The 23,259-nt window shown below is 35.9% G+C and overlaps 1 protein-coding gene across 9 annotated transcripts in view; it reads left to right on the plus strand.

Moving 5' to 3' along the window:
• The window catches only part of rbfox3a (RNA binding fox-1 homolog 3a), a 1,290,878-nt gene that overhangs the window by 940,269 nt on the left and 327,350 nt on the right, over positions 1–23,259 (plus strand). The window contains exon 1 of one of the 9 annotated variants that reach the window (XM_051936515.1): positions 10,503–10,857. The exons of 5 other annotated variants lie outside the window; for them this stretch is intronic. In XM_051936515.1, the coding sequence (XP_051792475.1) occupies positions 10,732–10,857 (126 nt within the window). In that variant the 5' untranslated portion in view covers positions 10,503–10,731. Of the gene's footprint in view, positions 1–10,502; positions 10,858–23,259 lie in introns of those variants that run through there. 3 more of the 9 variants (XM_051936512.1, XM_051936513.1, XM_051936514.1) reach the window with 3 other exon arrangements.

Raw genomic sequence — 23,259 nt, forward strand, 5'->3', positions numbered from 1 at the left:
ACACTGTACATGCTAAGATATTTGACCAGTGGAGAAGTGCTGTGTAAGTGCATGATTACTAGTAGTAGTAGATTTATTTTTAATACTGGCATTTTTATCATCTTTCTAATTTCAGGTTAAACCTTTTGAACTTCCTGATATGAGATATTCCCCTACCAAATTAAGTTACATTACCGACACCTTCCTCCTCTTTTTTTATAAAGGGGATAAAGGGTATACAATAGTGAGGATGAAATAACTGAAATAAAGCACACAATTGAAAAGCTATCTGACAGGACTAATCCTCTCTCTTTCCCCATTACATCTCCACCAAAAATGATTATTGAATTATTAAACCCCTGAGGTCCCTGAGATCAGAGCTGTTTCACTCTGCAAACTACACATTGTACCGAAAACATAATTAAAAAGCAAATCAGTTTCTGTTTCAAGTACAACACTTAACACTTAGAAACCATTAGCGGTTTAATTTTTGTAAGACTATACGCAAATTAATCACAATGCAGAAAAAGTGCAATTTATTCATCCATGGGGGTTGATGGCCAATGGGGGGAGGGTTGTAATCCGTCCTTATTGCTACCTTTATAAAGCAGCTATTAAAACATGTACATTTGGGATCTCCGTGGTGAAACAGGTGCCTAATTAAAGAGTACATCCCTTAACATGCCGTCATTGTCTGTGCTTCAATAAAGGCCTTAATCCAGACAAATCAATCCTAGTTAAGGAATGTAGGTAGAGCAGGAGACGGGGAAGACACTGGCTTTCTTACTGGTGGTCATCAGAGCAGTTATGGTACACCAGTGCTTGTATAAGAGCATCTAACCCACAGTGATTCTGTTCTGCATTTCTTTAGGATGATCACTTCATCAAAGTTTAATCTAATTTTTCTGATGAATAAAGTTTTGATGCATCACTAAAAAAAATAGTGCTTAGTGGAAGGCCCAATTAAATCTCTTGTTAGATATCATTTAGCATGAAAATCAATTTACAGTTTAATTTTTGAATTCACCAACTCAGCAGCTACGTCACTACCTGTGCCAGTTTATTTGTTTTTGTCTTTATGCTATTACAGTATTTATGTATTTGGGGACAAATGAAGTTCTATCTATTTATAAATCCAGATTAACATTTTAATGCAACACACACACACACTGCCTTTAATGTTATTTTTTTGTGCCCCCAAGAGACTGGTGCACCACAGTGTGGTATGGCACCCTTTTTAGAAAGATACCCTTTTGCTATACAATTTCAGACTGCTTATTTGACTGGCATTCACTTAGGGAGCCATCAAAGGACTTTGGTTTCCAGCCAAGTTCATTAGTTATTAAGCAGTACTGTTTAAATTGCATACAATTCAATCAACATTTTGATTTACTTTGGAATTTTAAATATGTTAAGGAGACGAATAATATAATCTCTTTGCAACATTCAGTTTTGTAATTATCTGCATCTTTGTAATCAAACAAAACAGTACTGAAGCAGGGGAGAACAAGTTTACAGCTTTTGAACTTGATATTTCGCAGCAGTCTTTGGTGCCACTCTTTGTCTCACTTAAGGCTCTTTTTTTAGTTTCCAGCATGCCTTACATGCCAAAACAAAACTGCAATATAGGAAAAAATTGTAAGGGACACTACACTAGTTCTGTGGTAAGGTAAATGTCATGGTTTCGTGTGTTAACATGATTAAATAAAAACCTTGAACCTATATTTTTAATCACTTTACTTCAAAATGAACTTTGCTGCAAATGATTATTCCTAATGTTATTCATACTGTTTTCACAAGACCCTTGGGATAGACCGTGTATCCTTCTGAGGCAGCAGCAACATCACCACCCATAAGCCTACATAGTGAAATCCCACTGCTGGCTCACAGTGTAGCTCTGAGCTTGTCACATGACCTGCTAGTGCACCAAGCTTTTAAAAGTACATAACTGGTGCAGGTGTATAGCTGGATGTGTATTTCAGGTCCTGTTGAAGATTGATGTGCAGTGTACCTGCTGCAAGGCTCCAGTATGCCAATTGCTGTGAGAGACACTTGGATAAAAGTTGTCTTTTGGTGGAGTAAGGGGAGTTGTCCTGATGAACAAATAACAAAGTAAACCAAGTGAATGCTGAAATGCATTGTATGAGACAGCTTCTATTTTAAAATGCTCTCTGAGAGTCATGATGTGTTCCTTTGGGCAGCTTTACAATACATAGTTGAGGTACTGTATTTTGGTAGTTCTGTAAGTTATACAATGAACCTGGACCTGCTGTTACACCCTGTGTTGATCAGCAGCATTTTTGAATGTACAGTAGATAGTGTAATAGTGTCACTCTCTTTCTAAATATTATAATACCCAGGACATAACATATATGCATTATAATGAAGACAAGTATGGAAATTAAATTATTTGATGTTGTAATAATGTATATATTTATTTTGTATTATATATATATATATATATATAACCATATGTTTATTTTCTTCCTATTTCCTTCCACAATACTCTGTCTTTTTCCTTTCTTTCTTCTCTTTTACTGCTGCCTCCACTCCTCTCTCACAAGCTCTGTCCTCTGCCTCCCAACTCCGGCTCCCTGATTGGAGTGAGGCGGCCTCTTTTATATTGCACCCGGAAGTGCTCCAGGTGCTCCCTGATCATCTTCCGGCAGCACTTCCGGGCGTGACGGAAGTTCTGCATAGGAACTCCGATGCTCTTCTGGCAGCACTTCTGGGTGTGGCAGAAGTGCTGCAGACCAAGGCTCTGGAGCTGTCCAGGCACCCCCTGTCGCCGTGGCCCTGATGCAAACCAGGGAAGCTGCCCTCTCATGTCCCGGGGAAGGTAATGCTGTTGACATGTCCTCTCCTCAGAAAGGCAATGGTCCTGGCCGTCTGTCACTATATATTATAGTGACTGATGCCTGGATAATGGAAGGAACGGGGAAGAGAGCTTATCCAGGACATTATCTCCCACGGGACGATAGAGGGCAGGGCCACAGGCCCCAGCAGGGTTGAACTGCCATTCTATATACACATAGATGTACAGGTCAAATCCCATTATAGCGAATACTAAAGTAACAAAATTTTCAGAGTAATAAATACTTTTTGTGTGCCCAAACGTTTGTACATCATGTTAAACACTTTATACACAATGTAAATTTCAGTATCACAAATATACACACTTTTGCATCCCCTTATTTTTATATATTATATATACATACATATACATACGTGTGTGTGTATGTATGTATATATATATATATATATATATATATGTGTGTATAAATATATATATATATATATATATATATATATATATATATAAACTGAGGTCCATAAATATTTGGACAGAGACAACTTTTTTCTAATTTTGGTTCTGTACATTACCACAATGAATTTTAAATGAAACAACTCAGATGCAGTTGAAGTGCGGACTTTCAGCTTTAATCCAGTGGGGTGAACAAAACGATTGCATAAAAATGGGAGGCAACTAAAGCATTTTTTTAACACAATCCCTTCATTTCAGGGGCTCAAAAGTAATTGGACAAATTAAATAACTGGAAATCAAATGTTCATTTCCAATACTTGGTTGAAAACCCTTTGCTGGCAATGACAGCCTGAAGTCTTGAACTCCTGGACATCACCAGATGTTGGATTTCCTCCTTTTTAATGCTCTGCCAGGCCTTTACTGCAGCAGCTTTCAGTTGCTGTTTGTTTGTGGGCCTTTCTGTCTGAAGTTTAGTCTTCAACAAGTGAAATGCCTGCTCAATTGGGTTAAGATCAGGTGACTGACTTGGCCATTCAAGAATTTTCCACTTCTTTGCTTTAATAAACTCCTGGGTTGCTTTGGCTGTATGTTTTGGGTCATTGTCCATCTGGATCATGAAACGCTGCCCAATCAATTTGACTGTATTTAGCTGGATTTGAGCAGACAGTATGTCTCTGAACACCTCAGAATTCATTCGGCTGATTCTGTCCTGTGTCACATCATCAATAAACACGAGTGTCCCAGTGCCACTGGCAGCCATGCACGCCCAAGCCATCACACTGCCTCCCTCCACCGTGTTTTACAGATGATGTGCTATGCTTTGGATAATGAGCTGTTCCACGCCTTCTCCATACTTGCCATCATTCTAGTAGAGGTTGATCTTGGTTTCATCTGTCCAAAGAATGTTTTTCCAGAACTGTGCTGGCTTTTTTAGATGTTTTTTAGCAAAGTCCAATCTCGCCTTTCTATTCTTGAGGCTTATGAGTGGCTTGCACCTTGCAGTGCACCCTCTGTATTTACTTTCATGCAGTCTTCTCTTTCTGGTAGACTTGGATATCGATACGCCCGCCTACCCCCTGGAGAGTGTTGTTCACTTGGTTGGCTGTTGTGAAGGAGTTTCTCTTCACCATGGAAATGATTTTGCGATCATCCACCACTGTTGTCTTTCGTGGACGTCCAGGTGTTTTTGTGTTGCTGAGTTCACCAGTGCTTGCTTTCTTTCTCAGGATGTACCAAACTGTAGATTTTGCCCCTCATAATATTGTAGCAATTTCTTGGATGTTTTTTTTCTGTTTTCGCAGCTTAAGGATGGCTTCTTTCACCGGCATGGAGAGCTCCTTTGACCGCATGTTGTCTGTTCACAGCAAAATCTTCCACATGCAAGCACCAGGCCTTTTATCTGCTTAATTGATAAGGACATAACGACGGACTTGCCCACACCTGCCCATGAAATAGCCTTTGAGTCAATTGTCCAATTACTTTTGAGCCCCTGAAATGAAGGGATTGTGTTCAAAAAATGCTTTAGTTGCCTCAGATTTTAATGCAATCGTTTTGTTCACCCCACGGAATTAAAGCTGAAAGTCTGCACTTCAACTGCATCGGAGTTGTTTCATTTAAAATTCATTGTGGTAATGTACAGAACCAAAATTAGAAAAAAGTTGTCTCTGTCCAAATATTTATGGACCTAACTGTATATGTATATATTACTGAACATAAGTTGCTTATTATTTATTTTTTAAACTCAGTAATTCTTTTACTAGGTCCTAGTTGAACAGCAGAATGAGGGGACAAATTGTACATGCACAATTACGCTATGAAAATTTAGATTTCGCAGTTAACCTAACATGCATATCCGTCAGAGAAACTTTGCAAACTCCATGTCCAAATGTGCTAAATGCATATCTATATGTCAGTCAGTTGGTCATTTTTTAACCAGTATGCTGGATCCTTTCCCAGCTAGAATAGGGCACAAGGCAGAAGTAAACCCAAGACTTGGGGCCAGTCTATTGCACACACACATCAACCCCAACCACACACAAGGGACAATATATATTTGCCAGTCCTCCTTATCTGCATATATTTTGAGTGTGAAGGAAACCCACACAGACACAAGGAGAAAATTCAAACTCCACACTGGGAAGACTTGGGATGCGATCCCCAGTCTCCTTACTGCGAGGCAGCAGTGCTACCTCTACGCCACTGTGCTTGCTCGCTCTTTCTTTCTCTCTCTCTCTATGTGTATACTGTATATATGTGTCTGTATATATATGTGTGTGTGTGTGTGTGTGTATATAATATATATATATATATATATATATATATATATATATATATATATATATATATATATATATATATATATATATATATATATATATATATATATATATAATATGTGTATGTGTATGTATATATGTGTATGTATATATATATATATATATGTATGTGTATATATATATATATGTATGTATGTATGTATGTATGTATGTGTATATATATATATATATGTATATGTATATAATATAATGTTTGCTGGGCTCAGTAGCATTTAATCTTCTTAAGATCCTGTTTTTCATGTCTGTTTGCACTTGATTTACTCCATAACACTATTTTCCACAACTGTTATACATAAACCAGGGGTCCTACATCTGCATACATTACCTGAAACTCGACCATTTTGCACTCCTGCTAAGTCTACAAAAACATCATCACCAATCTCCATTGAACAGCACCACAAAGTCAATTAAGTTTTGCTTTCAGTTTTCATGAGAAAATGAGCACTTCTCCTGAAAGACCCTGTTTACTAGTTGGTGTGGCTATGAGAAGAACAAAACAATGGGGGCAGCCCTCTTTCAGTTTCAGTTTTTAAAATTAATTAATGAGTGGCAAAACACTAAGAAGCTGGAGTTTTCTGTATCTGGGGGGGAGGGGAGGCTATACATTTGACTAAAAACTCAGGTCAGTATACATAAAAGTTAAAGACAAAAAATAATAAAACAAGTATTAATAATGCAACGTTATGCACTGGACAATTAACTATTATAATGACTCATTTTGACCCAATAAGAAAAAAATCCTAGCGTAGAAATTACAAAAATCCCTGCAAAGGGATGTGGGACATAAAGTCAATTTAAGCTTGAGCACGCAGACCGTCAAGTCTCAGTAAACTACTAACTTCCATTTCATTCCTATCAGTTTTATAAATGCCTTTGTGATCTCAGGTGTTATAAATGTTTTACGCATGTGTGTGACAAAATAAAAAATGTGTTGTGCTTTACGAAGAAATTACAAAGGCAGATCACTTAGAATGATTGACACCTGCAATTAAGAAGGAAGCTGAGTTTCCAAATGCAAGTCCCTGCAATTCAGTGTTGAGTTAGTGTCAGAGATGGAAGGAGAGGCCATTTCGTATGGGCTGTGGTCAGGTAAGCAACCTCAAGGTTTTGCAGAAATTGTTACCTAGACAGCCTGGGAAGTGGGCTGCAGGTTAGAAGGGTACCTACAGTTAAAGAAATATAATTTCCAAAAATATATATACAGACTGTAAAGCTACTATGAGTTAAATGATAAGCCCTCATGGAGTTCTGCTCTTGGTATTTTGCTTTACTCCAGACTTATGAAAAATGTACATCTGCCTCATGCATGTATGCTTTTTTTGTAATAATTTGTTTTTCCGTTTTCATTTAAATACTGCTGATAAGTTGGTCACCATTTTGGTCCATCACAGAATGAATATAAATAAATGCCTGAATGCTGGTGGATAAGTGGTCTTTATTATGTGTGGTACCCCAGGAATTTGGAGGAAGCAATTGTGTAATGGGGTCCTTTTTTATTTATTTAATTGAAATGTGCATCAACATGTGGCATTGATCAGTGTGTGCTATCCTCTGCCACCACATGGCGGCACTGTTTCAATGATAAATTTTTGATGTAATTTAATGGAAACGGCATATTTAATATGGCATGCCTCATGTTTGAGTAACACATTATAAATATGCTATTTGGGTTTATATCTAAAGTTAATGGACTACTGTAGCCAGCTAGTTCTGCTAGCCCAAAATAGTGAAATTATTGTAGCACATTGTTGCTGGCATGGTGACATAGTACAAAGGAGAAGCCATGTCAAGTCAAACTTACTGAAAAGTGGATAACTGAGGGAAGTGGCAGGTAAAGGACTGTGATGTATGTTATATGTCCTGGGCTTATTTATTTTTTGGTGGTTAATTTTAAAGATATCCCCAAAAATATTCAGTCTTATTTTGACAAGTAGCCCAACAGATGAAAATCGATGATGTCTTGTGTTCTAAACACATTCAAAATTGGTCAATACCCTGGCAACATAGTGACCCTAGGAATGTTGTTTATTTATGGTAATGACTGTTGCAAAGAAGCATTGGACATACATCCAGTAAGATAGATCCAAATAGAACAGCTTTAAGTGACTAGACAAATGGTTTGCCGGTCTCTATTTAGCTCCATTGTCCCCTGTTTTTGTACTTGTGTTATAGATGGGCAAAATGGATTTTGGCATTTTTCTCTAAATTGATGTCCGAAGTAGTAGCTTCTGGCTGTTTCACTTGTTACATATTTTATATTTCTATAACTGTGACTGGATTTGTAGTTTCTTTTGACCCTACCCAATAGTAAGAATTGGAGATTGAATAAGCAGAATGATGTGTAAAAATAGATCAAAATTTAAGCCTCTTCTCATTTCAAATACTCCTCAGTAGGATAAAGAGTAGTCATTGACTTGGCAGATCTGAAACTGCCAGGGATTCTCTTTTTAAACGGCAGTTAGGCTGGAGTGGCTTCCCTGCTAATCGACACCATGATCTGAGAAGCATGTTTCCACTTTCTGCAGCCGCCAGAGAACACCTTGTTGAAATATCGGTGTCGTGTTCTGTCACTCCATTCCCCTCAGGCTGAGTATAAAAGCACATTCAGCTAAGTCATAATTTCACAAAGTTCACGTCAGCCTGGTTAAAATGGAAGCAAGAGAGTGCTGCTGCTGCTGCAGCAATGAAAATCGAGCCAAGAAAATACAGTGGAAATCCTAATGCCTCTATTTCTGTTGTAGTGTTGTAGACTTCAAGGGTGCAAACAGCGGAGGATAAGAAGATGAAGACGTGTGTGATGTCTATAAGAAATTTGTGATTGTTTTGTTTTCGAAAAAAAATGCTGTAAAAGTATGGTAATGGAAAGCTTTGATTATAAGTCCAAAAAAGAATGGAGAGGCAAGAGAAAAAGAATGGTAATAATACAGACAGCTGTAAAAATAACATTTTTGGGAACATGTTTCATTGCTGCAAAGTATCCAGTTTTCATTAAAATTTAAATTGCAATGAGAGGTACAATAAGCAAAGCTATTTCAGGTCACCCTCACTAAACTACTGGCTGAATGAATGTGTTCATATTTCATATGACTGAAAAGGCAAAATAAAAAATAAAATCATACATAGATCTATAATACTCCATCTATGATAATCCACTGTTAGTAAATGAGTTGCCATCTCCAAAGCAGCACCCTTTTCCATCACTGCTTGGTCATATCTGATGAAAACAGAAGAGTAAACAGTCAAAAGCATTTCCTAGCACAAAATAGCTATTATCGAATTTTGCTTGAGTGAAACATGTTTTCAGATTTCACACCCACCCAAGCCCCCCTTTTTGGAGTGCCTTTTAGTAGATTGCCAAATAAGCATACAGTATATAGCGTACTAGAAAAGCAAAGACCAAGATGGGTAAATACACAGACTGCTAAGGTGTGTTTATTGTTTGCATACGGTGTGTGCTGCTGTTGCTCTTTTTTTGCCCCTTGACATTTTAGATACAGTATATCGACACATCATACATATACACAATTATTTAATTTCACACTAAGGTATATTGTTTCAAAATACATTCCTACAAGGTGTCATATTTGGTCTTAAATGTAAAAGATAAAGTCAGATAGCTGGTCTAAATCTATCTTAATGCCATTCATCCATTATCAAATGCATTTAGTTGTCAGTGATCACTCAATAATTTCTATTAGCAAAATTGTGCACTTTCAAATATAATAGTAAAAACAAACATCTTTTTGTTCATCTTTTTATATACAATATTCCAAATTCTAATGTAAAATTGATTTAACAGAGTTTATTAGCCCTTTACATTTATAAACACACACACAAATATGCATTTAGTTAGATTTATTTAGATTTCCTTCCTTTCCATGTAAATTTTGTCTTTTATTATTTTTTCCACTAATTTTTCTGAGTTATGGATTAAAAGATATATGTACACGTATACACTGTATATACAGTTTGTGCGTATGCATAGATGAATAAACGAGTTTTGAGCATTAATAATTTTGTGTGTTGTGGAAGAATTTGTGCTTGTCTATTTGGAATATGTCCCCATTCATTGCTTTTATTTTCCCGTCGGTTTTAAATCCTAATTCTGTCAAAACAGACTTTTTGTTGTCAGTTGGCCATAGTTTAATAATTATTTAATAGACAGATATTGCTGTGCTCCAGTCATGTTTCAGACTACTTTGTTTTCCTGCGTCTTTATTATATGTAATTTTCATGATTCCTAAGAACTTCTCACAAAGACTTAACTACTGCCTGTTTTCAGCATTTCAGTAAAACTTCCGGATCCATTAATGCAAATAGGACCTCCTTTCATTCATTATTTTTTGTGACTTTTGTGCAGCTTCAAAGACTTTTACAAACACTTTTTAATTTTGTGGTGCTTTGTGTTCTAGTTTGACTACCAAAATTATCTTGATTTACACTAAAACTACACATGGATACAGCTTATAAAATTTCTTTTTAAATTATAACCTCTTAGTAAGTGATAGGTATTATTTTCTAATGGCCCGTGAATGTTTAGTGACTGTGTAGATACAGACCTGTATTACTGCTACTGTGCGTTTTTATTATTTTCTGTCTTGAACATAAGAAGTAGAGTTTTGCATGTATGAACAGATTGCTGCCAGCACGCAGCATCACTCGGCATTAAGTCTGTGCATGGCTTTTAATGGGTTAAGGATGTGGATCAGATGTTGTAATGTCATTAGGAATTCTCTTCATTTTATACAGTGTGCTGTTTGATGTGTGAATGCCCAGGAGACCTCCTCCCCCTCCAGCCCCCCCAAATTTACTGAGAACCTCCCCCTAGCCTTCTACGCCTATATTGGCTTATATTGTCACTAAAGTAAATACTGGAGCATTGATTATACAGCCGGTGTGAGCTGAGGGCACATGCATTTGTAGTCAGGCTGTTTTTATGTCTTTTTTTTTTTAGAGTAAAGAAATAACATTTTAGAAAAGAAGCACAATTAAATAAAGAAGAGACACAAGGCAGCCAGTGTAGAATTTAGAAGCAGAGTGACAAGAGAGAGAGAGAGAGAGAGGGAGAGGGAGAGAGAGAGAGAGAGAGAGCAAGAGGGAGAGAGAGTGGGAGAGAGAGAGAGAGTGTGAGAGAGAGGATCTCCCTGCTTGATGCGCAAAACATCCCGCTACCACATGCTGTGTTCCATGGCCAACTCGGGCTGCCTCCTGCTCTCCAGCTCCGGGATGCTGCCTCACTCCCTTCAATGTCCTCCGGCATTCCTCTACCTTCCGGAGGTAAGGTCGCCTGCTTCCAGCGGGGTCCCTTTCTGTTGTGTTGTGCAGTGGCACGTGCTTGTATTGTGTTCCTGTGGCAGTCCTCTCTCAGCTTAGGGTCAACTCCTCTGTTTCTTTTTTCTTTTCCATTTCTTCTTCTTCTTTTTCTTCTTCTTCTTTTTGTCTCACTGTCCAAGTCTACAGATAAATGACTTCTGAGAGGCAGAGTTGAATGAATGAACAACTAGTTCAGCCATAGATTTTATAACCTTCAGACTTGCTCACTTACGTTTTCTTCTCTGGCTGTCTTATTCTGTTTTTTGATTTCTTGCTTAGTATTGTTTTTCCTCTTCCTTTCTCTTTGAACACTATACAGACAGTAGAAGTGTACTATGTGGCCATTAGGGTCAGTATCTTCTTTGATTATAGAAAAAAATAATGAAAACATAACTTGGCAACATGCTATTTCCAGTTGTTCAGGATTTCATTAGTCTATATGCCCCAGTTATCCTTCAAAACTAAATAAACAGATTATTTTTGTTTTGCATTTTTAAACTTGAAAATTAAGTTTGCTTCTTAAATTGATCCGTCTTACCCATTTAAGCTAAATGTTTAAACTTCTAAAATGAAAGTTCCTCAGAGTGGTTAGCATTTAAAAGCATTGGAACTGTCCATTTTTACCTGAGCTGAGATGCTGTCCAGAAAACAGGAAACCTTGCTTACTTAAGTGCATTCAAAAACTGTGTTGTACAACGTCCTGCTCTTTGCCTTACAAAAAAATCCAAAATGTACCTAACACATTAACAACTATAGTAATGAAAAAAAAAACATTGCCAGACTATTGCAAATTCATTTAATTAAACAACTGTGATATAAAGATAAAAGCAAAAGCAATTACATCAGACTAGAGAATTACAGGGCTTTGACTATATAATTTGAAATAGAACTGAAATAAATGGATATTCCAGTGATAGTTTATCTATCTATCTATCTATCTATCTATCTATCTATCTATCTATCTATCTATCTATCTATCTATCTATCTGCATGTAACAAAAATATATGTCTAAAATCATTCACTATACGGATTATATTTATATAAATGTTTTTTTTACACTACATAGTGCCTTGCTTATTATGTGTGTGTCTGGTATATGAATCTGTGTACATTATACCTTTATACATATTAACTGTGTGTGTACACTATTTAAAAGTATATGCTTGTCTGTGTTCGTTATATTTATATATGTATGTCGTATGTATATAGCCACACTTAATGTAATATAGAGTATGCAGTGTGCAACTACTTTTTACCATTCAAACTATATAGTATCATGCATTGTTTGTTTCTTTATAGAAAGACGCACATATATACAGTACATGTGACTTGTAAACAAATACTTAAGCTTGTGACAAAAGTGTGTGTCTTAGTGCTGGAACATTCTGTTCTGTTGGCTGCTGCTTTTCTAAATCCAGCAGTAATGCCAAATTACCATTCCTGCTCAATATTTGCCTCAGTTAGTGAACAGAATCTGACTTTCCGTTTCACTGTGGTTTTTCTCAGCCGTGCATGCCATAATGTTGCAGTGTTGTCATTATTGTATTGCCACCCTTCACACTGAGAGAGCTTGTAAGTAGATTAAGTTTAACTTAAGTGCGCTTTGAAGAAAATGTGTTCCCAAATGCAGAACATTGCTAAGGGGAGCAGGAGTGAAGTCTTAAGTATTTGCAAAGTGCTAGAGAATGGGGATGAAAATTGAATGCCAGCAGTGTGATGCACCTGCCATTCTACAAAATGTACATTTTACACTGTGGATTGCACAATGAACTATTTGATTAAAACAATTTTTAATCTGTAGAAAAAACAATGCAACATTTTGCATGTGGGATGTAGAGGTGTGTTGGTGTTTATATAAATGATTTTTATTGACTGAAAATGAGCCAAAAATGTCTTTGTGCAAAATAATTTAAAAACAGCTTTCAAGAAGATAAAGATAGGCACTGAAAACTGGCTCCTCTACCCTGGATTTTTTTGTTTTCCCGATGTATATTTTCATTATAAAAATAATTTACCGAATGACAGCAGGGTGGGCAGAAGTAGGTTGGTAAAATACTAATGGAGGTAGTTCAGATGAATACTAAACTTCTTGACCATTTTGTCTTCCCTTTTGCTTGCCCATGTGCCACTTACAGAATTTTTTCTTTCATTTTTTCTTTTATTCGTGGGACTATAAAGAAAAATTAAAGGTTGTGGATGTGTCTATCTTTCCTGGACATATGGATGGGGAAGTGTAATTAATTAATTAAGTGGAAAAGTATAATATTCAAAGGTTTATACTCCATAGGAGTAGTTTTTTACAACTGCAATCCAACGTATTGTTTAATTCAAAGCTTATAAAACATGTTGATTGTTTTGACCTTAGCATTAAAATTTTAAATATGGACAAAAGAGTAATTCTCAATCATCATAAGTCATTTTTAAACTATTTTCAGCTTACTTTAAAATTTTAGCCAACAGCCTATTTTTGAGAACTGTGTACTGTAAAAGATGGAGCAATTTCAAAGCACAAAAGCTATTAAATAGGGAGTTTATTTTCCCAAAACCCTTATTTCTGTTGATTAAGGGTTCAATGTGAGCAAGCACAGAATACAAAACAATGAACAGATGTTGTCTTTGTAGGAATATATTATGGATTAGAAATCTGATTTAATTACACAAGAATAATAGATACATTGTACACTGCCACCTTGCACTCTGCCCATTGTAAGTATGCATTATTTGCTTTTTTTTTCCTTTTTATTGCTTATTTATCAATGAAGATTGGTTTGCATAACGTAGTTAACCTCTGTCTGTTGTAACTACGTCAAGTTATTTTCTTCTGTCATTATATATATATATATATATATATATATATATATATATATATATATATATATATATATATATATGTATGTGTATATATGTATGTGTGTATGTGTGTATATATATATATATATATATATATTGTGTGTGTGTGTTAGTATGTTTGTGTATTTTCTAAATTCTATATTTTTGTGTATTATGTAATGATACTAAATATCTGATCTTGGAATAAATGCATGTGGCATGAAATGATCTAAAGTCATTATATTAACACTTGTTACTGTTTCATACAATAAAGCAGAGTTTAGTCTTTTAGTTTTTTGTTTTTTTTTCCTTCTTCCTCATTATGTTCATGTACATAACCAGCTCAGGGTTGGAAATGTTTATGCACTGCTGGGTATTTTCTGTCGTTCCTACAACCAATGTTAGATATGTAATACATACAAGCAAATATTGTGTCGATTGGACATAGATCAGGTTTCCATGTAACTTATTTTTTTTCCAAATATCCTCACTAAAAATGATGCTCCTTTACAAATTTCAGCCCCACATGCTGTAGATTCTTTTCTGTGGAAGAGCACTGCTCATGTCGTGATACCTATTATACCTTTACTAAGTTTTGAAAAACTGCCACCTGAAATTAAAGCAGTGAACAAGTAATCGCATTTTCTCCAATTTCTGAAAGAAAAAAATATATAAACAAATCCAACCTTGTTATAAACACACACAGTATAGGGAGTTTACCTTAGCAGATCAGCGACTCTGTTCTAACTGTCATTTCAATGTGGTGTTCCTCCACTGTTCACTGGACACCCCTTACTGAGTTCTAATGTACAATTATGTTTTATTTATATCCGTACCTCTGGTCAGGTGTTGATTTAAGCAGGGGCTGCTCCCGTGATGACATTATTACTGTTTGTCCAGTGCCTGTGTGTTTGTGTTTGTCTGTATGTAAAGTACACTTTAGCTTTCTGTATACTGCTGTAAAGTATGATATGTAGTTTACAAAATACATGAGATATTTCATATAAATTAAAGCAATAATTAATTAGGCATGTGTCTTTTAAGGGTGTATGGTTAGGTAATTATGTTTTCTGAGTATACTTAAAAGCAATTAGTGGCTTTTTTATGGTAGTCATTATTATACTATTGTTTTTTTTATTCCCCTTATCTAAATTAATACTACAGCATACCAATTTTTAAAAAGAGGTTTAATTGTTGCCAGATTTACCAGATACAGCAGAATTGTAGATGTTGTTATTAAACAATTTAGCATGGCTCTCGAACCAGAAATATTTAGAGAGCATGCAATTAATGGAGAGGTGCTTTCTTAGTTTGGTGTAAATAAATGGTAAAGAGCTGTGCGCATCTCATGAGAAGCATGTTCTTTTTCATTTTTACTCAAGGCATAATATGCGTATTCCAAAACAAATACATTTAATATCTAACAAAAAGATACGAGATCAAAGTATGGAACTTTAGCCCCTTACTCATTATGCTCTTTTATCTCCAGGAATATTACAGCATGTTTCTTTAGAACACTGATTACCAGCTGGGCTTTTTGAAGGCTTTAAATATAATTTGTCACGAAACAGCAGTAGTCACATTAAGTGCCGAATATGTTTTATGTACCTGACAATTACAACGTTAACCTATTCAGTATGCATTGAGTTTTTGGGGGCCTCTCTAGATTTCAAGCACACAGCACAAAAATAACAGTACCTGTGCTAATCCATATTCATATATTGTAATAGAATGGGAGCTGGAGTCCACTCCTGTATAATAAACTGTTATTTTACTAATTGAGGCTTTACTCCTTCATTAAAATAACAGGGTGACCTCCTTTGCCACTGGCAGTGACAGAATTGCTGTCACAAACGGCAGCCAATTATCCCCTGCTAAACATATAGTTGGGAGCTTTAAAATAATATTTTAGTTCTTTGTGCACAGAGAAATATTGTTTTAATTTTCCTTACTGATAAACATGGGCTGTTTATATATAATGCAATAAGTTAAGGATATTATGTCCTAAAACAAAACCAGTTTCTATATTTGGAGCCCAGTTCAAGGTTTTCAGTGCAAGTAAACCAATTGTATGTGTTGTTGCTAGTGCAGTACCCTTAGTGACTTGTGTGGATTGTTATAAAAACTTGTTACTGATAGCATTAAAAAGACAAATGTACAAAGAGATTGGAAGCTGAGGAATTATGGGAATGGACAGCCGAAGGGTTAAAACCTTTGGAGTCGGCTGACATTCCAAGATGCAGTACATACTGTTATGTATGATTGAATAAAAGCATGTACAACTTTGGAGTCATCAGTTGCAGCTGACGCTGTGCAAAGTACAAGTCATACACAACATGAGGAGCTTGTGTGCTTTTGCGCGATGCGTAGTTCTTCTCTTAAGGTCAGCATTAACATGATCCAATTGTCTCCAGTACATTGTATTCATTTGTTTAGTTTTTGTGGCCATTCTTAAAAAAGGTCATACCCTATGTTGATGGCAGGAGATCGACTAGGGGAGCCATCCTTTAGAAAGTAAAATGTCTTTTTGGCTTCCATTATAGTGTAATTAAACAGTGGTTGACATGAAAGCTTGTAATGGTGCTGGGGATTGTGATAATGATGCCATCTGCAAAACTTACACAAGATTTTCAGCTCACTCAACAAAGGGGTTTATGCGTTCCTTCTCTAGGGGGTCTCAGAACATGAGTGCTGGGTTTTAATCCAAGGTGAGAGATGAACCATGGCAGGCAACCAGGGCTAACCCAGTTTGAATTACAATAATGTAAGACACATCAAGATTCCCCTGACAGATTCCACATTTGGACACAGTTTGGTGGTTTACCCCCCACTTATTATGTCTGCAGTATTTCTTATTAAAATTACAATTCATTTACCAGCAGTGATTAATTAATATCGTCTCATTCAATTATACAGTGCTGGCCACAAAATTCAGTTTGCTAGGGTGTTTACTTACTTGAGACTGGACATTCTGCTCTTAGAATGAGTGTCCACAAACACTTTGATATTAAATTATTATTGTTTGACTGACACTGCTGTTGTCCAAGGTGGTTTACAACATTTATGATGCCCTGGTTATGTTTCTTTTGCTTTTCTAATGGAGCACAGTCTGGAGATGTAAGTGACTTACTCAGGGTCACACTGTGTCAGCCTCACCCCACTGCCTGATATACAGTTGCAACATGTTCAAGGTGGACTAAAAAAGTGTCCTTACATTTATGGTATATTTTGGCAGAAGGTTAGATTGAACAGCTACCACCAGGTGGTCATTTGATATCAAATCATATAGGAAGTTCTTGCACTATGTACTGTACTGTTTGTGTTAGGTTGCTAAATTCATTACAGTGTAATTGTAGTTCATGCATTAAGAATGTCTGGCATCTCTTCATTGTGAGCAACATTCATCAGTCTAGCAAGTATAAAAGGAATGAGGCAGGATCTAATTTGAAAATATTTCCTTTATATGCTGAAATAGGGACATTTTAATTTCACCATGGCAATTCTGGATAACTTAATCAGCCTTTATTTGATTTACTGATCATTGATATTATAGTCTTTGTGAAATACTTTATGTCCATCGATTTTAATTTTCTGTTGTTTTCAGTTTAAACCAGGCACAGTTATAAGTCAGTTGGAACAGTGCTTTACTGCTTACCTTCACTTATCTCTTGATCCTTTTTGGTATAATTTCTATGAAAGTGGATTATGAAAATGAGCAAAGTCTAGTCATTTGTTGTCAAGTATTAAAATGATTATTTAAGGAAAACATTTAATGATGGAAAAATAAGTGTTTGTTGTACAGACGAGACTGCGTATACAGTGTATGGTGTAGTGGGACACATGATAATCCGCTTTAATCCAAGGAAAAACTCCTTTTAAGGAAAATCATTAGAGGAAGAAACCCTACCAATCAGAAATGAGATAAAATTAGTTTATAATGATAATAGGTCTCATTATGGGGCCATTTGTGAAAGTTTCAGCATACTTCATAAAGAGAAATACTGTTAAGTCACTTGTCTGCTGAAAGTTATGGATTCTGTTTTGCTGGTCATGCTGTTGGTATAAATTTCACAGAGAGCTTAGTTAATGTTAGATCGTGTTAACTGAGTAGTTGGCCATACGTATGACTAAAGACTGGATCTACGATCAAAGGGTATTTGGCAATTTGGGCTTCCATTCATCCATCCATTTTGAAATTTTTGTTAAAAAAAAAAGATAGAAACTTTCTGTGAAAACAGCCTGTTGAATTTTCATCAGTCCTGTAATTGTGATTCTTGCCTTTTTTCCTTATTCTGACTGATCGTTTCAGTGGCAGAGGGTGATATCCCAATGCGTCCTACTTTCAATTTACCTGCTGTCTTATAAGAAAGCTTGTTTTAATGTGTTGACATGTGTTGTGTTGAATTTTATTGTTATCATGTTTATCTTAAATAACTTCACAATTGAGCCAGTAATAGCCAAGACTGACTTTATATTTATCACCTTAATTCAAATATTTTAGTATCATTTCATTCAAAAATTGTCTGAGCACAGCTGGAAAGAACATTTTGTACATATAGAAGTATTCTGGCTTCAAATGGTTGAAAATAAGTTAAGGCAATGGCAGACCATTTAGCATTTTGCCACTCTAGAGGAAGAGCGTACCTGATAGAGAGAAACTTCATAATTAATTTGCTTGGACAAGATATACTGTACTGTGTGCTGCAAGACATAACACAAAGTAGCAAGGATTAAACACTAGAAAGAAATAACACAAGTTATCTCATTTAACAATTTTTATATTCCCTTTTGTGTTATATTCATGACAAAAGTTTTTTCCCATTATGTCTTGTGCCATGTGTGTTCAATTCTGAAACATTGTGCCCATTGATGGAACATTTTAAAGAACCCCTCAACAGTATCCTGTTATATATTTCCATTAGATCTACAAAGAGCTGCATTAAATCATTTCCAAATTCTTTTCTGCAAAGATTTTTCTTAACCCAAAAAAGTGGCCAAGAAACCCCACTAGAGAATACTGTGTTGAACTTCAAACAGCGCCCTATAATGTCATCAAATGCTTCAGCTCTTTCTGTGCCACATTTAACACTTCAGAACTGCAAGTACAAACTATGGTTTCCTTTTCTGTCGGTCTATGTACTTTTTTGTTCTTTCTTCTCTGAGTTTTAATTGTGAGAACATTACTGCAGGTGATTCTCGTTTTGGGTATGCAGCAGAAGGTTGTCAGCAAAAGCTTTATACATCAAGACAAAATGAAATCTGTTTATTCCCTTTAATACTCTCTAACTCTACCTGCAGATCTTCACATCGATCCTATTTCAACTTTGGCTGTGCTGTCTGTCTGTCTGTCTGTCTATCTATCTATCTAGTGCATTTCGTATCTATCTGCCTGCCTATGAAGTTCATACCTTCAGATGAAACTATAAAATGAACAAACAGCATTGTTAATGTGGTATGATTAAAAAAATAATGTCACATTGTTAATGTTACAAGGTATGTTACAAAAATAATTTTTCACATAGCATTTTTGTTTTTAGGTATTACTACAGTATGTGTTAGCCAAGTTTTTCAATGAAAAGAAAAATAATACTTTCAGCTGACAAGGAGTTCCAAATGATATGGTTAAAAGACAAAGATTTGTGTAGTGGTTGGTAGCTTTATTAAACTTGAAATATTGCTCTGCCGCTATTATGTTTACTGAAGTAGTGGTGGGACATGCATGTGTACACAGTAATTATGGGCTTGAATTAAGTATAATTCCATAAACAGAATTTGAAGGATTTGTTTGAACAATTTAAATGAAAAGTCATTCCCTACTAAGGAATGAAATAATTTACATAAATGCTTTACTGTGCATTTACCAAGAGTTAACCAGAATGCTGTTTATGTAAACTCCAAGCACATATTTAAGTAAAGAAAGACGGGCAAAGTGTTGATAAAAACGGTCTTAAAAATACAGTTTGTTGAATTGCACCATGTCTGTCTTGAAGCAAATATGCATACCATGATTGTTTAATCATTGCACCATCTAAAATGTACAGCTTGCATGCAACTGCAGTTTCAGTCAGTTACTGGAGACGGTTACCTGATGTTGATATTATTAATAATGATAGGGGTAATCATTTATACAGTGCTTTCATAAAAAAAGAAAAAGCTTCCTCCCAGCATTTTACAAAGTGAGAGTGATAGATCGCATAACAATTGAACATACAGACTGCAAGTCCAGCTGTGCACATCAATCATCAGGCAATTGCTACTGTTTTCATGAGGGAAGTGCAGGAATCGGAGCTCATGACAGAATTCAGGGGAAAAAGCTGTGCATACACTGTATGTAAAAAGGTTACATCTCGTAGGCAAATTCTGACTTGATCGTGCATATCAACGAATTGTCAAAGCAAATAGAGCCTCTGTTTTAAACCACCCCCAAAAAAATCAGAAGTACAATGCAGTAAATGTTCGTCTGTGTTTCCTTTCTTGAAGGCAGGCTTACCTACATTCATAAATCTTAATGGAAAAGGGATTTTCTGTTTTCCCTCAATTGCCACAATTTTACTGTTACTTTGCTGCTGGTGTTTAACCCATACAAGTGATATCTGAAGGAAAGGGAAATTGTTTTTTGCATATCTGCCTGTTGTACTATTATTTTAAGGCTAGGGGGCACTATAGAATCACTAGGTATTATTTCTGAAATCTGTATATGTATTCTATGTCTCATTGTAGTAGTAGTTTATATTTTTAATCATGCAATCATCCCTTTAGGCAGCTTAAAACTTAACATCTCGGTTATTCAATCTGCCCTCTGTTTGCATAAAGTCAACTGTATACTGAGTCTATGAGATGGATTCTTTCTCATTGACTTAACCAAATTTAACAATAGAAAAAATATATTAAGAATTTAAGAAACACAGGTCCAAAAAAATTCGACTCAAAAATTGTTTTAATCCCGAATAAATATATTTATGTGCATTCATGGACACAAACAGTATACTGTATATGATTGAGAGTGTTTCCTACATGTCACATTTAATCACTTAATGTACTTAAATGTCATGAGATTGAAAAGAAAATTAATTACTTGTAACAAACTACATTATTTATTCATGTTCACAATATTTTCCTTAATCAATTTAACATGAAAGTATTTAGTAAGCCTAATATTTTAAACAGGTATGTAAAGAAAACAACAAACCGTATTCATTGAAGTACATATAAAGTTTCTTGTTTTTGACACTTCTTAGTCTCTTTGTTTGGTGGCCTGTGATTTGTCCACATTTTCTGATGCGTCCCTATGAAGTATCCTGCAGCATTTCACCATCTGACTGACATTCCAGTGTTCCTGGTACCTTCTTTCCATGTCTTCGATAATCCTGTTGGAATCTTTCACCCTGCTCTTCACTCACTACTCCAATATTTTCGGGTAATAAAAAAAAAAAAAAAATTTGCAAATGCAAACCCAACATGTAAACTTTGTGGCTTATCTTGCAACCCAATTCCTTAAACTCAACGAATCAATTGTTCACAATTTCTTTCTAATTTGGATCTTTGTTGTTACCAAAAACTTAGATTATATACACCCAAGCCTCTTACTGTTGGTCATTGATCAGATTCTGTATCGGAAATCAGTTCTTTAACATAAAGTCCTGCAAAAATGACCTTTTTCAATGTAGTCTCAGACAAACCTAGAAAGCTATGGCACAAATACATGAAACAGACTCCATCTTTTGATAGGGCTTGGGCAAAGTGCTTTATTAAACCAAGCTTAATACTGTATGAAGCGATGGTAGCTGAACTTGAGCTAGATACACACAGCTTGGTCTGGTGATGTTTTTGACACCAAGCTTTTTTCTAGCTGCTCATACCTTCCGAACCCGAAGTCAGTTTTGTGGCTTTGCTCTCCCACTTGCAGGGAACACCTGGGGTTTATTATACCCTGACCGCTGCTATGACCAGTATTGGGTAAAGTTTCATTACTTTTAAAAGTAACTTAGTTCCATTACTCAATACTTACAAAAAAATAAATAAAAATGTTTGACGGCTAAAAATGTGCTCTGTGAACAAAAACATTAGGGACAAACCTGGCACCAGCCTGAGGATGGGTGGGCAGACCACGGTGCCACATTCACTCAACCTGCCGCTTTAGAATTTTCAGGTACCCGAATGGCCATATCTTTGGGGTGTTGGTAGAAAATGGAGAAAATCTCATGCAAGTGTTAAAACAGTGATTGGCCTGGGATTTGAGATTGAGAGCCTGCACCTTTGAGACAGCACTGCCACTGTTTTTAATTTATTTTTTACCACCACAAATGAAAATTACATTTGGAAGTGTATGCCATACTAAAAGAGGTGTTCTCTCCACAGAACACTGTTGGTGATATGTGGACCTTCCAGGCTAGAAAAACTAAAAAGATTGAACGGTGTAAATCTGTCATATTTAGTTGTGCTATTTCGTAACATTTTGTGATAGAAGAGCCATCTTTACAGATACCCCTTATGCTATTTCACATGGATTGCCCCTTGGTGTGCAGCCTTATCGTAAAATCCTACCTTACGGCATTGGGATTACAGAAGAGCTTTTGAAGACAGCTTGATCAAATCATTGTAAACCCCTTTGGTTATCATCCTCTCAGTTCATCCCGTCATCATTAATCTCCTTGTTGCTGTTTACCCTATAACCTTTATGACAGCTCCTGGTATGGCTAGAGACCAGCTCCTGATAAATGCTAATGATAACCCATGAACTAGTCCTTAAATCTGCCTTCTAGCAACTGAATCAGGGCTCAGACTTGAGGAGCTGTCAGCTCTCCAGAAAAGAGTGGGGAATTGGAATGGACTTTATTTACAAGTTCATTAAATAAAAAGCTGCTGTTTTACGGCTAACAAAGGTGTTCCTCTCTTTGCACAATTAATGGTTAGCTTTTATAGTTGCACATACTTCTGTTCTCCATTTCAGTTTTGTCAGCCAGATAACCAGAATGAATAAAAATCATTCTTGATGCTTTGCTTACATTAGAACAGGGGTAAACCTGAGAGTTTTAAGATTTTATACTCGCAAGTTTCCAGTTAATAAATACACTATTGTGTATCCAGTGGGGTTTTATTAAAAGGTGTGTTATTGGGGAAAATTAAATGATCATTTCCACTATACAATTGTTTATGCTCTTGTAACTGTTAGCTGTTCTTAAACAAAACAGTTTTGTCCATCCATCATCAAACCTGCTTAATCCAGTAGGTGGGCTAGAGCCTGGTCCAACAGCGTAGTGGGCTAGAGAAGAACTAATCTCGATGAGTCTATGGCTACATCCTCACAACTATGTTTTCATTTAAAAATGGTATTATTAAGCGAACAACTATCTCCATCCATACCAACATTTTTACATTGTTTATGAAAGTATCTCTGTCCACACTGAAAATAACCGATAACAGGCAAAACTTGGATGTTTGCCTACTCTAGGCATGCGGAATTGGGGTTACACCACCGGATACAAGATTTATTACGAAACGGTAGCGATTGGTATATCATTTGATCTTTTACAATG

This window comes from Erpetoichthys calabaricus, chromosome 14 (assembly GCF_900747795.2).
Source record: "Erpetoichthys calabaricus chromosome 14, fErpCal1.3, whole genome shotgun sequence".
NCBI lineage: Eukaryota > Metazoa > Chordata > Cladistia > Polypteriformes > Polypteridae > Erpetoichthys > Erpetoichthys calabaricus.